The sequence below is a fragment of the Microtus oregoni genome, unplaced genomic scaffold (assembly GCF_018167655.1).
Source record: "Microtus oregoni isolate MIOR12 unplaced genomic scaffold, Mior012 000000F_ref0000247, whole genome shotgun sequence".
Classification (NCBI taxonomy): Eukaryota; Metazoa; Chordata; class Mammalia; order Rodentia; family Cricetidae; genus Microtus; species Microtus oregoni.
This window is the reverse complement of record NW_024543059.1, coordinates 11,362,623-11,382,280: the sequence shown is the minus strand read 5'-3', so window position 1 is coordinate 11,382,280 and position 19,658 is coordinate 11,362,623. Positions and strand designations below refer to the sequence as shown.

General features: G+C 48.5%; 1 protein-coding gene across 6 annotated transcripts in view; it reads right to left on the bottom strand.

Moving 5' to 3' along the window:
• The window catches only part of Arnt2 (aryl hydrocarbon receptor nuclear translocator 2), a 143,227-nt gene that overhangs the window by 82,853 nt on the left and 40,716 nt on the right, over positions 1–19,658 (bottom strand). For all 6 annotated transcript variants that reach the window (XM_041650220.1, XM_041650175.1, XM_041650193.1 and 3 more), the window contains 3 exons: positions 15,448–15,495; positions 8,654–8,867; positions 5,246–5,459 (listed from right to left, as the gene is read on the bottom strand). In XM_041650220.1, the coding sequence (XP_041506154.1) occupies positions 5,246–5,459; positions 8,654–8,867; positions 15,448–15,495 (476 nt within the window). The remainder of the gene's footprint in view (positions 1–5,245; positions 5,460–8,653; positions 8,868–15,447; positions 15,496–19,658) is intronic.

Sequence of the window (19,658 nt, the reverse complement as noted above, 5' to 3'; positions counted from 1 at the left end):
CAAAAAGCCTAACAAGATCAAGAATAAAGACCCAATCAGAGGAATTAAAAAAAAAAAAGTCCCAAGATGGCGTCACTAAGTTGGTAAATCTCAAAGTTCAGAGTGCATCTCAAGGACTGGGGACATGGCTAGACAGACTGCTTCATCCTAGCTTCTGATTTAGTGGGTCCAGGGTGAGCTGAGATTCTCATTTCCAGCAGGTTTTGAAACCTGATGTTCACATAGCTGACAGGGAACCTCTGCTGGAGACGAGGACCTTTGAGGGCAAGGAGGTGAGACACCCAGACTGTCCGCTCTAATCACACAACTCTGACACTACCCACCTCTCATGAGCCCCTGAGCCTTCAACGCTATGCATGCCTGGCCCTGGACTGCTCCAATTGCTGGTGCTGCAGAGATACTGGTAGCAATCTCTATGCTCAGGACTTGAAGTGACGCTGAGGAGAGGCCGTCTCTGCCTTTGTGCCTCAAGTCATCACCTGGGCCAGGCTCCCTGGCCAAACCCTGGGCGAGGGTATCTGCCAGATATCTGCAAGGGATGGAAGCTGGTAGTGTGTGTGGTTAGTCTCTACAGGGGTAAAAAAGGCCAAGAAATGTAAGTGGATTAATTATAGGTATTAATATTTTCACTGTTAGGGTTGGATGAGAAAATGAAAGTCACCAAGCATCCCCAGAGTCCCACAAGTGTCTTCTCTCCCAGACAGGCGAAGAGACTCTTGAGTGTAGGTGGCATCTTGAAGCTCTCATGGAAAATGCCCGATGAGAGGCTATAAGCACAGCTGGCTGGATATGGCTCCCTGGTGGCGGGCTCTTGGAGAAGCTATCTGTGCCCAGACTGGAGGCTGGCCAAATACTGTGATCCAAGAGTCAAAGCATCCCTGGACTTCAGCAAAGCTCCAAGGGAGATAGGAAAAGCTTAATCACAGCTGATTGGGATGAGTGACTCACATACTGGGGCTTTCCAGCTAAAACCTTGGGGACCACCCCAGCTTGGGTTCTCCCCAAATTATCACAAAGAATCCAGGCTGCAACAGTTGGGAAATGGGGGCTGATCCACAGACAGAAGCGGGGAGTGTCTTATAGGGTGAGGAGCTAGAGAGGTTGCATCCCACGTGACCTGTCCACAACTGTACAAGACAGGTGACTGAATTAATGGATGAATGGTCATGGAAAAAGGGAAAGAGGAAGGAAAAAAGGAAAGAAGGAAGAAGTAAGGTAGTTTACCTGTTTCACCCACTTCTACCACTGATCAGATGTTTTCAAAGTTATTCCCTATACTGACTCAAAATGCTGACCTAATTACCTGAATGCAAGAGAACCCTGCAAATCCCTCAGCACAAGGCAATGCGGGGGACATGGGCCAAATGGATTTCCTCTTGAAATGCCCACAGATTAACCTTTCCCACATCCTCTTTCTGGCTGGAGAACCAAAACCTCCCAGTGAGGTGCTGGGGTCAGTGGCAAAGTGCCTCCCATTTCTGCTCACCAGGATTAAGGGTTTTCCAGAGTTCAATCACGAGAAGACAGAATTGGCTCCCTCCCTCCATGTCTCCAGGGTAGTGTCTCTGCTGCCCCCTGCTTGCTTTCTGAACCTAGAGCTTGGGCATATCCAGTTACAGCTAGATGCCTGTTGTCACCTGAAATGCCCTGGGCGTTTCCACACCCTCCCCGCCCCCATCCCCACTGAGAGGGGACTACTCAGACCACTCAGAGCTCCAGTGGCTATTTCTGCAGGCCCCTTGTCCACAAGGCACTGCTTGCTCTCAACACTCCCTCCGCCATCAGAATCACCTTACACACCACTCACTGCTCAGCGTCCTTCCTTCCTCAGAAGTTACATCAGCTCAGGAATCCAAGTGCCATGGACTGAGAGGTAGCCTCAACCTGGCTCTGAGGCTCCTTAGCCCTCAGGATGGGTCAGAACACGACAAAGCAAAGGGGTAGAACCAGAGCTAAGAAAGAACAAGCTTAGAAAGCTCACAGAGACTTTGACAGAAATCATCCTGCCGGATATATACTGCACAGCCAGAGGCCTCAAACCCAGAGCTGTGTGTAAATGTGTGAAGTCACTTGAAAAGCCCCACGTGAAACAAAGAAAAGCCAGGGCTGGAAAAAAAAAAGACTTGAGATCAATTCATATTATCAGGTAGTTATGCTGCATAAAAGCTACTGTGGATACTGGATGAGTTAGCACTGAACCATGGCTCCTAAGCGGGGGGGAGTTCAGGGTTAGCTTCCCATAAGCCCCGGCTCATGTTTATGTCAGGCAGTCAGTACAGAGCCTGGTTTTATGAGGTCTATTTAAAAACGCATCACCATTCAGCGGAGACTGCCAGTCGATGAACATGACGCTCGGAATGGCCAACATTGCAGCTAGCGCCTGGATACAGGCAGTTGGACGCGCCCCTCCTTCCTCCACAGGGGCCACTACTACCTTGGAGCCGTGGTGACTGTTCTTCAGCACAGCCCTGGACTGTTTTAGTCCCTCTCCTCCTACAATTTTCTAACCGGCGGACTAGGTCCTACTTGGAAACCTTAGATGAGAGAATAAAATCGCAGCGGGAATGAGCCTTAGGGAATCTCATGTGATGGGGGATAAGAAGAACGAATATCAAAGAAGAAAGGAACTTCCAAGATCACTAAGAAAAGACCGACTAGAGAGTGAAAATAAGTCTCCCAACTCCCTCTCCATGGCTATGTCTATGTCAGATATTGCCGTTGCTATCTGAGGGCGCCATTGTCTCTCGGTAGTATTAGAGTCCGGCACTCATTCACGGAAAGATCAGATCACTGCAGTGGCCCACACTACTGCTGCGCTTCCCAGGATCTTCTTACTGCCCTGGTCACACTTGGCCAGCTATGGAAAGATTTAGCTCAACAAAGCCAGTTAACAACACCCTTGAACAGAACCTGCCCTGCGCTTGGCCACCACTTCCCCAGTCATCTGCCCCAGCTAGGTCTCCTGAAGAGTTTGAAGAAGCCACATCTGGTGGCCAAATACAGAAAGTCTGGGGTGTGTGTGTGTGTGTGGCGGGGGGGACCAGCTCTTTCCAGAGGAGGTGATTTCAACTTTAAAACCAACACTTCCTGGCTGACCTCACAGTTCCCAAGTGTTGAGCTTTATGTTCTGTGTAGTAAGACCAGTCCAGCGAGGGAGCAGCAGCATCTTTCTAAGGCTGAGCTTGCCTTGTTCTTTTATAGGGGTGCAGAGATGGTTAAGACACACTCTGTCTCCACGTGAAATCACCCCCCACTAATCACCAGCACTGAGAAAATGACCACCCTCCCTCAGAAACAGCTCAACTCCTGCCAGTTTGGATACCACCAGACTGGATTTGACTCTAAGGATTATGGGTGGAATTGTGAGCCTCCCTCAAAAATTCATAGGTTGAGGACTTAACTCCCAGAACCTTACAACATGACTGTTTTTGGAGTAGGGCCTGTAAAGAGGTAATTAGACAAGACAGCTGATATGACTGTACTTCAAGAGCAGGGGAAATATCAGGCATGAACACAGGAAAAAGGTCATGGAAGATTCAAAGGGAAGCATCTGGAAACTAACGAGAGGTCTCAAGAGACACAGCCCTGCTGATACCATGGTCCTGGATTAAAATGAATGAAATGCTTGATTCCAACTTCCCTGGTTGCTATCCTAATCCCCAAGGTCATGAGGACAAAACCTTGTGACTGTGCCATCCTTCCTATCCTGAGAGGACACAGCTAGAAAGTCCCAGAAAGTGGCCCATCACCAGACACATATAGCTTGATTTTTAGACTTCCTAATCTCTAAAACTGTGAGACACTATGTATTGATAGAGATTTAGTGTGTGGGTACACACACACACACACGGAGAGAGAGACACAAAACTTTCATTTTTATGTGTGTGGATATGTCAATGTGAGATCAGTTGTCTTCAAAGGCCAGAAAAGGGTCCTGGATCCCCCTGGGGTTGGGGTTAAAGGCACTTGTAAGCTACCCATTGTGAGTACTGGGAACTGAACTCAGGTCCTCTGGAGCAGCAGCAAGAGATCTTAGCCACTGAGCCATCTCTCCGGCTCAATGTATGGATTTAAAGCTAGTGGCTCACAGTGCTTTGTTGCAGATGAAGTGGACTAGGGGGTTGAAATTCCCAGTCTCCACACTGTGAGAGAAAGTCAGTTCCTGCAGTTTGAGTTCACCCAGTCTGTGACACAAATGTCACAGGGACCTAGGCCGACTACAGTGAGCAAACAGCAGCTCACTTATTCACTAGGCTGTGACATGCAAGACATCAAATTTTGCATTGCACTAGTCATGAACGTGAGAACCCCAGCAGCGTACAGTGCAGTCAGGGAGGAATACAGCACAGATGCATGCTATAGAGAAGGCTAATATTTTGATAGAACAAATCTATAATTTTGTTATCAAATATATTTGCTCCAATTTGATACCTTCGGCAACAACCAGAGAAAATTAGAGTTTTGTGTTTGCTTATCCATGAGAAATAGTAGATGAATACAGAAAACTGCACCTGGCTGAAGCAAGCCACACAGAGAGCCATATCTCTCACACACTCCAGACATCTACCAGTAACGTCAGCTCACCCTGAGTTCTCTGGATTTGGTGATAGAACCCTCCATCTGATGTCACGTGACTGTCACTGAAGCATTCCACAAAAACACACAAGTGACAAAACTTCCTGAGACTTTGTTTCCCCAACCAAAAATCATTTTCCAGGCCAAGAACCATGCTTAATATTTGTGACCTTTCATTTGTCACCTAAAGCCATGCCGGTTCAGTAGGTTCCCACTTTTATCTGCTATGGAGTGTTTTACTTCCAATCCACTTCCCCCAGTGAATTCTACACATCCGATTGCATGTGTTTGTATACAGAGGTGATTTTTGAAGAACGTGTCTGTTATGTTATGGCAGAATGATTTACTTAGATGTTTCAATAAGGAACTGTATTTCAGGTGGCTAAGGCCTAGGTTGTAAGTGATGGGTATCATACTGAGACATAGAGATCCTATGGGTCTCACTAATGTAGCAAGAACACCTCCTACTGGGTGCATGCACTAATTACAGGAAAAATTTCAAAAACCAAAAAAAGTGACTCTAAAAATTTGAAGGAAGCCCTTACACAAACTTAATAAAATGTATCACCTCACCTTTAGGATATTTTGTGACTTCCAGCTTTCTAAAGTGTTTATGGGATAAACAATTTTCAAGGTCAAATGGCCACCCACATGCAATAGTTACTCTTACCTGTCATGGAGTTTTCTGAAGTGCACAGCTGCTCTCTCAACTTCTCCACGTCATCAGGGTGTACCTGTTCATAGAGGGTGCTCCCAAACCATTCTGACTGTGGCTGGTTCAGAACAGGAGTGACAGAATCAGACACATAGATTACTCTTCCTGTCTCAGCTGCCACCACAAACAGAAATCCATCAGCGGCTTCAAGAATGAGATGCTTCAGTTCCTGGGGAGAAAAAGTCATGGTCAGCAAATGTATTGACAGATCCGGGTCAATTATCTTTTAACTATAGCAACCTCAGCTTCCTTTGTGTACCTATTCATTCTGGCATGTGTGTGGTTGTGTCAATGAACGTCATTTCACCTGACTAGTTTATTTTCTAGAGAAAGACCCAAAACTTGCACTGCCCCTAAAACACACTGTCTTCTCTTAGAGAGAATGACTGGGGGAGATCTCTAGCATGGAGAGATGAGAGACCAGGCAATGACGATCAAGAGGGGCTGAGCTGCCAGTTCCCTGAGATACTTTCCTCATGTACTGAAACTTCAGTTAGCTGTGACACTGCCGAAGGGCCCAGAACCCAGTTGTACTGCACAGAAGATGGCAGGAAGGAAGGAGAATGAGATGGGGAGAAAAGAGAAACAGACCATGAGGCTTCCCACTGTGTGGGGATACTGCCCTCTTGTTCCCGAAGCCCTGCTGTCACCCCAGGGGGCCACAAATGAGGTAAACTTTGCTAAACTGCGACAACCATGCCTAAAGGCAGCTCAGCGGTAACTATCCATAGCCTGTCACACCAAGCTAAATAAAGAACCTGGGTTCCTGGCCTGCAGGAGGTGTGGAGCTAACCCTCCACTAGAGTCTGTTCCCACCACTCCAACTTTCTCACACACCATCCAGGCCCCAAACGAACAAAATCATCCTTTGGGATCAGCAGTAAGCCAGCATTCCCCACCCCAGACTCAAATGTTTAAACAGAACCTCACGATGAATGGTTACCACCCGATATCAGGGGCAGCTGAGAGGAAGCCAAGGATAGAATCTGGAACATTTGGTCAATCAGAGTGACCTCTTAGTGGTCAAGAGGGTCTAAGAGCCCAAGTCCCTAGAAGACCGTAACTTCTGGAGGCACAGTCTGGGAACTCTGTGGCTTGTGTGCAGTCACTGGCTTGGGACTGACTCAAATGCACTCAGTCTGGGATACCAAGGTGGATGCTGACAGTGCAAACATTTTCCAACCCAACGCTCGCTCTGTCAATTTCCCATGCACACATCTGCTTCCTGTGTCTCTTAGATGCTTCCGCAGTTCTAAGAACATCAGCATTCTCATTCACCATGTCAGAAAGATCTTCCCAACAAAGAAGATCCTTAAAAAACATGGGATAAGATGTCTGGGAGGGAGAAAGAATTCTGTCACCGGATGAGGCTGCGTGGCTTTGTTTACGCATGCATATTTTAACCCAGTTTGCAAGGACAGCAAAGATCTGATGGGATGGAGCCACCCCCACCCATCTCTTCCCATCCTCTCCCCTGAGGATCAGCATCTCATGACTCATACATGGCCTTTCCTCCTTCCCCCAGTAAGACAGTATGGGTTTTGGGAGTAGGAAGGATTCCATCCATGCCCATCCACTTAGCTTTACAACTCTGGCGTGATACTTATTGGCTCGGGCTTCTGATAGTTCATCAAGTTTACTTTCAGTGAAATTTTTGGAGGTTTAATGAGCTTCTGGTGTGCAGGGCTGACACAGTAAGTGTTTACAGGGCTGACACAGTAAGTGTTTACAGGGCTCTGTAAATGGACGTGTGACCGAGAGTGGCATGGAGAGGGCACACGAATGCGTGGTTGCCCTCTCTCTGCCGTCCCCTATAGATGCGTAGAGTCCTTTTTGTAAGGATTAAAGGAATTTGGAGAAACTCTCTGTACTGATCCTAGTGCTAGTGGTACTTAAATGAATTTCCAGCAAGTCCTGTCTCTCTGTTCACCATTGGTTACAGCAACATCCCCATGCTAAGCAGTCTACACGGGGATGCCTTCCCCATTACATCCACAGAGCTGGGGGACGGGGGGGGGGCTAGCACGGTTTTCATCTTTTGAGGTGGGAATGAGGATGGAAGCCTGTACCTGGGCCACCATGCTCCACACCTCTAAGACCAAATATGACCACTACCTTCTTCCTGAAACCCTCAACGCCGAGGGATCAAGGGAACCCTGGGAGGATTTCAAAGGGGTCAGAGTAGGTGAAGTATCTGCCACCAAAACACCTGCACCGAACAGAGGACAATGGCATTGGTTTATCATCCTCGTTCTTCTAGACCTGTAGCCACAATGTGGACAGATGCTCTGTGCCACACAGCTAATGGTCCCTCACGCCTTCTCCACTCCTCCCTCTGTACACACTGTGCACCCCTTAAGAGTCCCCGGCTGACTTCTTAGTGCCCATTCTGTGGCTCCGTCACAGCCTCTGTCCTGAGCACAGTCCCTGGTGCAGCCCAGTCGCTTCCGCTCCGTTTCCTTTGAGCCTCACTTTCTGCCTTATTAAACAGTCCATTACCCAAGATGCCACCCATGGAACCCTTGGCACTTCCAAATGAATACTCTCGACAACCGTGTCATCTCGCCTCTTTCTACGGAATCCCATTGGCTCATTTACCTTAGGAAAGTTATGGAAACTAGAGAGCCAAAGCTTTCATGTACAGCTAGACAAGTCAGCTAAGGCTTTTAGCACTAGCTGATGCTCGCTGTGACCACCGTGTGAAGGACAAAGACTTTGGATCACAAGCCACCTGGCTCATGCAGATCTGTTTACTAATGCTGTCTTGCTATTTCACCCATTTCTTTCCCCCAGTTAGCATGGTAGAAAAAGCATGGCGTAAGGGAACCCCCTAGAATAGCAGGTCTTCAGGTCCTTCTGTAAGCCAACTGATCGGGGGAAATCCCAGCTTTGACGACTTCACCTCTCAAACGGTGATGAAGAACCGTGGCTTTACGGCTAAACTAAAAGAACAGCAGAGAGAGATGGGACTCGGACCGGGACTACGAATGCCTGCCGGTGCTGGCTGCGATGGCCCTGTAGCCATCATGACGCTCGGTGGCTTTCATGGCACGACTGTGCTCTCGTTACCCTCACATGCAGGAATTATGACGTCAGTGCCACTCTCCTGCGTCGGCATCCTCATCCACACCGTTTTGTCACCACCCCTCACCGAGGCATATGGGAGATAAAAGAGCAGAAAACAGAAAGGATCGGGCACTCTTGAAGAGCATTTCTTGCTTGAAGAATGGAAGCGCACATTCTGGCTTTCACCCCTCCCCCCAATCCTGAACTCCACATTCCCATGGAATTTATCTCAGGCTTTGTGACCCTAAGATGCTCCCCCACTTTGGCCACAACACCAGAAGGGTAACGCTGGGGCACCTGCTCAGTGAGGAAGGAAGGCTTGTACGCGCCGTCAGTGGATTTGTTCCCGGTGCCCCTCATGGACTTCATGTGTGAAACCGCCATGCGCAGTATGGTGAGCTTGTCTGGCTTCCGAGCCAGGGCACTGCAGGTGGGAACCATGTCGGAGAGCTCCGTGATATACTGAGTCATCTTGTTCCGCCTGCGCCGCTCAATCTCACTGTGGTTCTCTCTTCCCAGAAAGCAAGAGGTCAGGGGGAGGGAAAAAGAGAAGGATCAGACCAGGGTCAGCAGTAAAATAACACACTGCTAACATCAGATGGCCAGATTCCTAGGTCTAACTCATAAGGGCTTAAGTGCTTTGGTCCTTGTGGGTTGAAGCCGAGCCCTGACACCTCTGTAAGCTCTTGTCTATGTGTGGGGAGCATGGACCTCTGTGGCCTCCTTCTCTAAATATGTAATTGCACTTCCTAAATTGCCCACATATCTATAAATTTTTCCTAGACATCCAAAATTAAGACCAGGAACCATGGAAGACCAAAGCATCCTAGCAGGCTTTCTGTGTGCATCTTTCTGAGTGATCTTTAAAATAAAGGTCTGGGCTCACACCTGCAAAGGCAGTTCCTGACTGCTTACACGTGTGATTTGATATACTTCATGGTATGAAACACTATAAGAGAGCCTCCAACTTATGCCCCTTTCGTTTTTTGATGATGATAGTCTATTCCATAAACACTGTGCCTCAAAAGACTAGAGCGCACCGACCATGACAAATACCCACAGTCAAGCTGCTTTCACTTTCCATACAGCACTCGGTATATTGCACAGCACCTCAGCATCCGCCTGTGATGTAGGGATGTGCTGGATGCTTAGGCAACCAAGACTGCTGTAAGTATTCTAATCTGGCCAAAGGCAGCCACTCCAGGCTGAGATGTGCATCAGGGGCTGTATCGCATGCTTTTCTCCTTAACAAAATCCTCGGCTGAAAATAGGCTTGCAGTACCTAACCCTGTCACAAGCCTAACCACACTCTGTATCATTAAGGAGACTGTTGATGATGTAGATTCACTTCCAATAAAGCTGTGAACGCGCCTTTGTTCTACACCCAGTACATTTCCCCCGCAGCGTGGCATAGTAACAGAACAGGTGTGACCCCTTATTAACCAATAACCAATTAAAAAAAATAACTGGGGGGGATTACCTAACACCGTCTCGGGGAGGCTTACAATGAAAGTCTAACAGAAGGGCTGGGAGACTATTTCTGTCTCGAGTTATTTATTACCTTTAGGCGCAAAAAGAGAGTAACAGCCATCCCCATTCAACTTAAGAGAAAAAGCTGTTCCCTGGGATGAAATCGTGTCTAAAAGTACGCCCCATGTGTACTGCTGCAAGGGCGGGAGGACTTGGTGGCTTCTCTGGGCAGGAGAGTGGCGCTAACAGTAAAAGGAAGATCCCCAGGCAAGGCTGCTCCACACACTGCATGTAGGCATCAGCATCACACCCCATCCTTCCAGGAAGCAGAGCGGCATGGCAATCGGGCCCAAGGGCCTGATGGTGTGTGTGCTGAAATGTGCATGCTGCGTGTACCCAGCAGCGGTCCCCGTGGTGGCCTGCTGTGAGCCTTCTGGAGCAGATCCTCCGTGCAAGGAGTCCCGAGACAGCCCCCCATGGGGAGAGGATGACAGAGAAAACAAGGAAGCTCAATGTGGTCTTCAAGCAGCCAGGGCATTACGTTGGAAGGTGCACTGTGCACAGCAGGAGAGAAAAAGACACAGAAGTGTGTGTGTGTGTGGGGGGGGCTAGAAGAGGCTGGGGGCCGTGCGCAGAGATAGACGTATGTGGCAATAGGAAAAGGAAGAGTGTTCTGGAGATAGGGTCCATCTGGAGGGTCCAAAGGAAGACTTAGGATGGGGAGGATGCATCAAGAGAGGAAGAGACATTCCTGTAGGATGGGCAGACCTGGTGCGAGGGGAAGTTGAGGAACTTGGAGGCTGGGGAGCAGGCCAGAACACAGTGAGAAATCTAACGGAAGCCAGGTCAATGGGCCCTGATGTTTTAGAGGTTCACAGGTGGATGAGCTTTGTAGGATAGGGGAGGAAGACAGGTTAAGACCAGTCAGCAGATTCCTGGGGCCAACCCCACCTCCCAGGTACTAACTGGAAAAAGATGTAAACCAGCCAGCGAAGCACCAATGCTCGCGTGCACGGCAAAGACCCTCCGTGTCGGGAAAGTCTACATCCTCCAGGCAGAAATGGGCAGAGTTTGCTAAGTAGGGGAGAAAGGACCAACCAATAAGAAGAGGTTGAGGTGGGACACCTACAAACCAGAGGAAGGAAGGGATGCAAGCAGGAATTTGGTCAAAGAACTTCTAGCTCTTGAGCACAGGCCAGAATCTTGCCGTAGAGAGACTAGAGACCCTCTACTCTCATTCCACAGCCACGGAGCATGTCACGTGGTGCAGACCACACTCTTCAGCTGGACATTTGCTCACGAGACCCAAGGCAGGGCGAGCTCCCAGAGGCGCATACTCCTACCTTGCCAGCTCACACTTCCCGGGCCACCCAGAGAAGGTGGTACTCGGAGAGCTGATGAAGGAAGAGGAGGCCAGACAGGAAGCTCGGGCACTTATGGGAGAAGATGACTCAGGCAGGACCCAGAAGTCCCTCCCTCCACAGCACCTGCCTGCATCTTCCAGTGAGACAGGCTTTCTTCTCCATGCGGTGCAATATCCAAGGGGAATCTGCCTGCCCCATCTGGAGTCGAATTGACCTGGAGTCTCTCAGTCTGACCTTCGGGATTTGGGATATCCTGCCAGCCCCATCCACTTCTCCCTGAATCCCCTTCTCCATTCCAACACAGATGCTGCCACTCAGCACCTCTCTGAATCATAGGAACACTATGCCTACTCTGACTTATCTCAGGGCCATGCTGAACGAGGGCTCCTTCACCATGAATGTCCACCTGTGGCCAAAACTCCTACAAAAACCTCTTGAGTCTCCTCCTCTCCCCATGCCCATGCTCACTGCCCACTGTGGCTGACACCACCCGCCCCATGTGGTGAAGCCTCCTCCCACCTTTGCTTTCTCGCCATCTCAGACCTTGGATTGTCACCAGACTGACAGTTCTGTCTGACGCTTAAAGTCCTCAGCGGTGGCTCCCAAACCTAGAGTTAAGTCTAAAGCTTTGAGGTAGTGTCTGTGGTAACCAATGGGACCTTATTACCGTGGACTAATTTTCTCTATAAACATTGGGAGTGGGCTTTGTGAGGTTCTCTGATCGATCCATAGATAAATTCAATTTGTGGGCTGAGGTGTAAAGGATAAACAAGGTAAGATCTAAAAGCTGAAAATTCCATTCACTGACCAGTGCAGGGAATGATACAATAACCTTAGGTTTTATTAAATAAGCCTGAGCTACTTAGCAGTATGCCAAAAAGAACTGAGAACGGCCGGTTGCCCGGCAACAAGATCTGAGAAACAAGTGATATGCATTGATGCCGTATGATTTCATTTTGAAGCCCTCAAGGATGCAGAGGTGAGGGAATGCCACCTTGTGAGAAGAGAATGACACATCCCAAGGCCCTGTCTACTGACCCAAGTTCATCTTATTCCCCAAGGGAAAGGGACAATGGGATTAATCTGTTATGCCTGGGACTGTGGTGTCTATGAGCATCCATAACTGACAGGGGCCAGGCAGCAGCAGTAAGGAAATCTTTCTCTATGTATGAAGGAGAAGGGTCAAGGGCTCTGTCATGAGGACAGAGCAGGAGGAGGTGACACCTCTCTGCTGGACCAAGACAACCTAGGGCTTTGCCTTAGAGGACAAGCCAGGAAATCGGGGACAAAGACAGAGGTACTGCTAGGTGTGTGGTAACTTGGGTTTCTTCACCAGCTCACTCAGCAGTGAGACATCCACCACCCATCTTGATTAACATACAAAAGGGGAGGCACTTTGTAAAGTCTCCCACTGACCACCAGGAGAGGCCGATACAATCTCTGCATTGCTCTTTTGTGACCTAAAGGTAAAAGGTCATATGGGATGGTGTGAGAATATGTGACAAAGAGGGCTCCCTAAACCGAAGTCTCAATGAATACATGTAGGAACCCAACCCCAGAACCCAAGACGCTGACGGCAGGATTGAGAGGAGCCACGTAGTCACGGGCTAAGACTGAGTGCCTCTCATTGCCTCACCTGGCATGGGGGGAGGGGTTCATGGGAGTATAAGCAGGCCCTACAAGTATAAGGCACATGGAGACCGTGGTATGTAACCTTGACTTCTGATGATAGCTTGGGAATGTCAGCTGTCCCTATGCTGAAGTAATACCTGAGATGCCACTTGCTGCTAGTGGCAGCTGATGCCAGCCACAGCACAGGAACAACTTGGAACATTCAAGAAGGATGCCACTGTGTGTTGCCCAGTGTTATGAGAAGGCTGGGGCATCACTTGTAATACGGGATGCTGACCCTTTGAGGGAGGAAGGGCACCAGGTCCTGGTGTCCTTTAAGGAGGTAGATGTTTTCCTCTGGGGTGTGATCAGAGTCTTCTAGAGGCAGATAGCGGAATCCCTGTGAGTTGATAATGGAATTTAAGAGGAAAACAGGAGTCAAGCCCAGTGCTGGTAAGTGGAGGCTGTTTCCTTAGGCTATGCTGGGGGAAGGAAGCCAAGCCCCATACTTCCATTCCTTGAGAAAAGCAGGGAATTCTCACTAGACTCCCATCGGGGGACAGAGATTATGATGCTGCCTCTGCCCAGATGATGAATCAACTAATAAGGATGGGAACTGGCTTGCATCATAGTCTCCATGCTTTCCAGGGCACAGCTGGGGACTGATTGCAAGCATGGGAGAGAGGTCTTAGAGTGTACCTTACCAAGGCTGGCAGCAAACATCCACCTTCCCCCTGGATGGTTAAGTGGAAGGTAGGGGAGGGGACTTGCTTGTCTCCCCAACTCCGAGCGACTCAGATGTACCCACAGGTCCATCAGCCGTGGATTATTTCAAATGCCCTGTTGTTTAAGTCAGTGGCCTCTGGGGTCCCATGAACCCAGCCGCATAAGTAACAGCACATGTTGGAAGTACATTCCATCTCCCTCTTGTTTTTAAGGCCCAGAGGAAAGGATGGGGTTGAGAGAAGCCAAGGTCTGAACTTGACTGGGTAAAAAGTGACTCACTGGCAGGTTCAGGGCGTTACACAGCATGGGGTGGCTGCCGCCTCACACGCGGGCCCCGTGAGCTCTGTGTCCCTCTGCTGTTTCATCGACACTGACACTGATATGTCATATCAAGCAAATGCCACTCCATGTTTCTCTTCTTTTTGTCCTGAGCCCCAGAGGCATTATTTCCTGAGGTTCACACGCTATGGTATGCAGTCTTGAGGGGGAACTTTGACACAGAGGACTCAGTGTCATTGTTTCTGTCTACAGAAAGGTTGTGAGTGGCCAGGGCAAGCTTTGACAGAGAGGAAAAAAGGACATTTCTGAGGTTTGCTCCTTTCCAGGAAGAGATCACTCCTTGCTATTAAGACAGAACTTTAGATACCAGGGCATTTAAAGTGGGTCCAGTCTACACGGGAAGAGATAATCCAGTTTTGTTGGTGAAGCTCACGTGTTGTTTTGATAGGAAACTTCAAGGTCATTAATGGGTTAAAAAAACGTGTTCTCATCTCATGCTTCAGTTGAAGAGGAAGCTGTGGAATGGATGGATGAGCTTGATCTCAAGGGTAAAAGTTTATGGGGGTGAGGAGATATTTACTGTAGACTAGAAGATTCTGGGAATCCCTACAGAAACGAGGCATGGGTCCCTCCTGCATTGGTAGAGAACACTGCTTAATCCACAGCTACCATTTTGGTTATGGGTAAAAAAGAACCCAAACGATCTGCATGGAGAAAAGTAGAGAGCCAGCCCAGTGAACTGTGTGGACATCACACTCCTCAAAACCGCTTCAAACAACCAAGGCTGTCAGTCCAAAGGTGGAGTATGAATACACCTATCACCTGCCATGCATTTTCTATGATCAGCAGTAACCTCGGAGGAGGTCGGAGTGAGGGGGGCAGCAAGGCAAGCCCTGCCGGAAGAAGATGGCACAGATGGGAGTATAAGAATGGGAGAATAACATCTTCCAAGTGTCCCACAGTGCCTCAAATGAAACAGATGGAGAGAATCAGAAGTCATGATTCTCCCTTGCACCCCCAGTACAGGTGACCTGGGAGCTTTCCCTGAAGGTGGGCTAGACGGTGGCCCGCCCCACAGAGCAGCTGAAGACACTGTCATACACTCCGTAGCTTGAGTGTGAAGATCTTGAAGCCAACCTCAAACAGGCTACACGTTCCTTGTATTTCTCCTAATTTTCTTTACTAGAAAAAAAAATGATTCTTTTTAGAGAAGGTTGATAATCTTTAAACTTAAGCCTTATGTTTTTTCGCTTGTTTGTTTCAGGGAGCCCATTAAAGTTAGTGACCATTGTTAAATGTAAAAGCAAACAGAATTAAGAACTAGGCATCACTCCCCTCTTCTTTTGCTATGCCTTTTGAAGACAGGGTCTTGCTAGACAGCTCAGGTTTGTCTTGAATTTGCTCTCTGCCTGCCCCATACTCCCACGTGCTGAGATTTCAAGCATAGAACACCAGGACAGGCTTGACATATCAGGATTGCTAATAACTGCCTACCACTAGGCCAAATGCTGGCACCAAGCCAGGCATACACAAGATGGTCAAAATACAATGGTTTTCTCAATGACAAGAGGCACTAAGTACCTATGCATGCCAGTCATGTGACTGCTGGCTACTGGCTTAAGAAAGGCAAAGTAAACTCACCTCGAAAATTTACTGGGACCTTCACCATCTTCATCATCGAAGTCCATTCTGAAAGGCCAAAGTCACAAGTGAGCAGTGGTTATGACTTTTAGACTGTAATTAGTATCATGAGCTGTGGGAGCAGGGGAACCCTCATCCCATCACATCACTGTGCAATGCTACCGACATTTGCTAAGACGGTAACCCTGCAGTCTCAGGAAGGAGAAAAAAACACAAATCACAGTATGTGCGTGGTTAGTTTTCTGGTCAGAAGTGGGAAATGCTCAAGTCACCTTGTCCCCCTAGAACGCTTCTCAGATCATCAAAGGACAGCCCAGTCCACGTTGGGAGAAAACATCAATGTTTTTTGTCTCCCAACATCTTTGGGGCACATGGTCCCCTCCACATCATGTATTCCATATAAACACTTCATTTCTAAAATGCATGGTATATTGCTCAAGGGACTCAGAATCCAGGAAGTCCAAAGAGTGATGAAGAAATCCGGTGACCTTGTCTGGGAATACTGCTTGTGACTTGGTGAGTCTCCATGAACCTCAGGGCAAAAGTCATTCCAGACAATCATTCTGTCACACCCAGGACCAAATAGGAGGCTGTGGAGAAGGAAATGGCCATTTGATATCAAAAGCACTCAAGCAAGTGGCTGTCTGCTCGCCGAATTATTCTTCAGACCTCTTCTTTACTGGGGCTCCCCTTGTAAACATCAGACAAAGTAGGGGAATTCATGCTTAACTAACATACCAAACGTTCCTTCTCAAAACCCCATATTCCTCCCACGTCAGCAAATAAGTAGGCTGGAAGATGTTAGGGCAGAGAGGGAACTTAACTATGATCAGAGTACTCGGAGTTTTTGAGGAAGAAAATGAGACACCTCTAGTAAATGTCTTGAGATGGCATCTCGGGTCCTGAAGTGTCCTGCTTAATCTCGGTCTGTCTGAAGGACTTGGTGAGGCCTACCCTCATGACCCAAGCAAGAAGGGGGAGGGTAGTTGCAGCTATGTCTGAAGAATCTCATGTTTTAGCAGCTTTTTATGAGCATGGAGTGTGCTGGGAGACACAGTGAGATTCTGTTCAAACAATAAAGAAAGAGTTGGAGGGTGTGCCAGAAGACCACAGTTATAGATATCGGCGCTTCTGCTTCTCGTAGGGGAGGTGACCCTCATTCCCTAGTCTGTAATAGGTGACCCAGGGGAAGGTACAGGGCACCTAGGTCACCAGAAAGCAGTCACGTTACACATGAAGAGCTATCCTTGAAAGCAAATCCCAAGACGGGCCCCAATAAGATGTATGGTGACCTCTAGGCTTTGAAACCACTTGGGGGACCTAGGAACTACGGGTCAGATATGGCAAAATGAAGGGAGAGAGGTTCGGAGGACAAGGCAGTTTTTGCACGTCTTTGTCCTGGGTTAAGTACGATGCAGTCTGAGCTGACGTGATTTTGCCCAGCATTGCCTGATGGGATCTTTAGTCTTCAAAAGCCAGTTGTCCTAACACTAAGAATAAGAGATGGAAGGAATGGCAGTTTTGTGATCACAAAAATGCCTCTGTACAGAGAGAGAAGGAGATTGGTCAAAAAGAAGGAGGAGGACCACACACATGCCACCAGGGACACAGACATTCAAGGTCCCCACAGCATCCTTCCGGAAGTCCAGCACTGGACTGCAGAGCTGTGTATAGGACAAATGGGGCTGAATGTGGGATTCCAAACGAAGAGAACTCATTAGTGCCCGGTATAATTACTGAACTATCTTCTCACCTTCCTGGAAAATTCCGTGTGGGGAAATAACCACCAAACTGAGGCCGGTTGAATTTTGCAGAACCACACTGCCACCTAGTGCTCATAAAGCGAAAGATCAAATTCTTTGCCTACATAAAACCAAACCCACCATATATTCCGAAGAATTGTGCAAATATTTATCAAATGTGGGTGTGAGATGCATAAATTCTCTTTAAAATTCTATTCCGTTCAATCTGATATCAAAGCTCCTATAACAGTGTGTGTGTGTTTGTGCTTGTATTCTTGTGCTTGCCTGTGGAGGTCGAGGACTCTTTCCTTCTACCTTGCGAATCCACTTATCTAACTTAGGTCGTCAGGCTTGGAAGCAAGTGCCTGTCCCACTGAGCCACCTCAAGGTACTTTGATAAGACTGTGATCATCACACTCCTACAAAACGCAGCTAACTAACCAGCCCTCACTCAGAGCCTAAAGACCAATGAGACGTTTGGGGTGACCAAGGACAGGGCATTCTTGGGATCCACAGCTTCAGTGCTGAAACAGTCTCAACTGATAGCCAACCCCCTATGGAGCAGATAAACAGGGAAGTAAAGGGCCACAGCTTGGCCGGGTGAGCTGCAGATCAGGCTAGCAGAGGGTAGAAGAAAAAAGCCTAGTCTAGACCCCGAGTTTATTGGAGTTCATTGGGAACTTGAGTCATGATTTATATATATATAAAAATACCAAGAAATTATGGCTCTCATATGTGCGATCACATACATGCAGCAGGGAGAGAAACTGCACCCACCACCTGTGAGTGTGCATGCAGTCACATGCAGCATGGAGGGAAACTGCACCTGCCGCTTGTGCATGCATGGACTCACTTGGCAGATCATGCTTAGTAATCTGGAAAAGCATAAAGTGGGCCCATCCCAGGAGATAAATCAGGACCCCACATGATTGCTGAGGTCTTCAAGATCATTCATTCTACACAGTCTCACTAGCCCTCTCAGGAATTCACACACACACACACACACACACACACACACACACACACACACACCACTGCTCCTGACTAAACAAAAGACCTCAAACAACACTTGCCCCAGGAGCACCTTCGGGTCTCTGCCACCATGTCCAACTTTAAATATGACCGCAAGAGGCCGCGCCTACTTCTGCTATAAAAAGGGGAAGTAAATCATCCTTTCTTTTATGTCTTTTATGTTTCGCTATTATTCTGAAACATCTGGATAATAAAAGAAATCAAAATACGACTTTAAGCCTGCTTGGATTCACTCTGAAACACACAGCACGGTGGATGGGTGATCCCAGTCTTCAAAGGGTGAGCCAGGAACACACTTGACCCCACTTCCCTACCAGTGACCCAGGATAAGAACCTTGGATGGGCGTTTCTGAGCATAACTTGTGTGAAAGGGAGGCAATGAGGCTCTCGCTAGCAATGCTTTCTAAGGATAACGGTGCAGCAGCAAACGTGAGCTTTCGCACAGCATGTGCTTCTGCTGTAGCGGACAAGGAGGAGGAAGGTCATTCTAGCGTGGCTGGTCAAATAGTGGCTACCATTAACAATCCTGGGCCTGGCCATGGGTCCCCAGAACACAGCAAAGTGACAGTGTGTCTGAAAATGTTCTCCCTTCTGGCTCCCTTACAGCCTAACTGCACATTTAAACATCAATCTCTCTCTCTCTCTCTCTCTCTCTCTCTCTCTCTCTCTCTCTCTCTCTCTCTGTGTGTGTGTGTGTGTGTGTGTCCTCCTTCTCTCTCCATTCTTTTTTAATTTTTAAGAGTGTGTGTGTGTCTCACTATGTAGCCCAGGCTGGTCCTAAACTCTGGAGCCCCCTGTCCCCCAGCCTCTAAGGAGTGGTGGTCTGCCAAGCAGTGGCAGGAGCGGCTACATTCTTGCCCATCCCTGCCTGCGGCCCCCACCCTCCCTCCATCCCAGTGGGTAGCTTTGGAGTAGGCTCAGCTTATCACTTCTCATCATTGCCACTTCCTCCCTGAGGATGAAAGTACCTGAAAGTTCGCCCGGAGGGAGCCTCCCTTACCCCTTGCTGAGTTTAGGGGGAGGTCACGAGAAGAATGTGTGTCAGGTGACTTGCTTCAACTCATTTCTCCCACACGTGTGGATCTACTTTGGAAAGAATCTGAAACCTCTGAACCTTCTTTTACCTAGAGTCCTAGCTGCCAGGCAGAGAGCAGTGCCCTGTGGAGATTCTCACTGCTAAGCCTGTTAGTGACTGGGAAGAAAGAGCAGCCAGGGAGGACTCCCAGCACAGGGCCAGGCACACATCCGGGAAGAGCCAAAGTCCTCTAGGGGTCAGCTCTAAGAGGCAATGCAGCACAAGAGAGGTGTGCACAGCTGTCCCCAGCACTTGGCACACTAACCTCCAGGAGCATGACCGTCGGTGGGGTGGGAGAGCAAGGACTTGGAAAGGAATGGGGACAGAGCACACTAAGGCTGCTTTTTCCCTCCTGACACCCC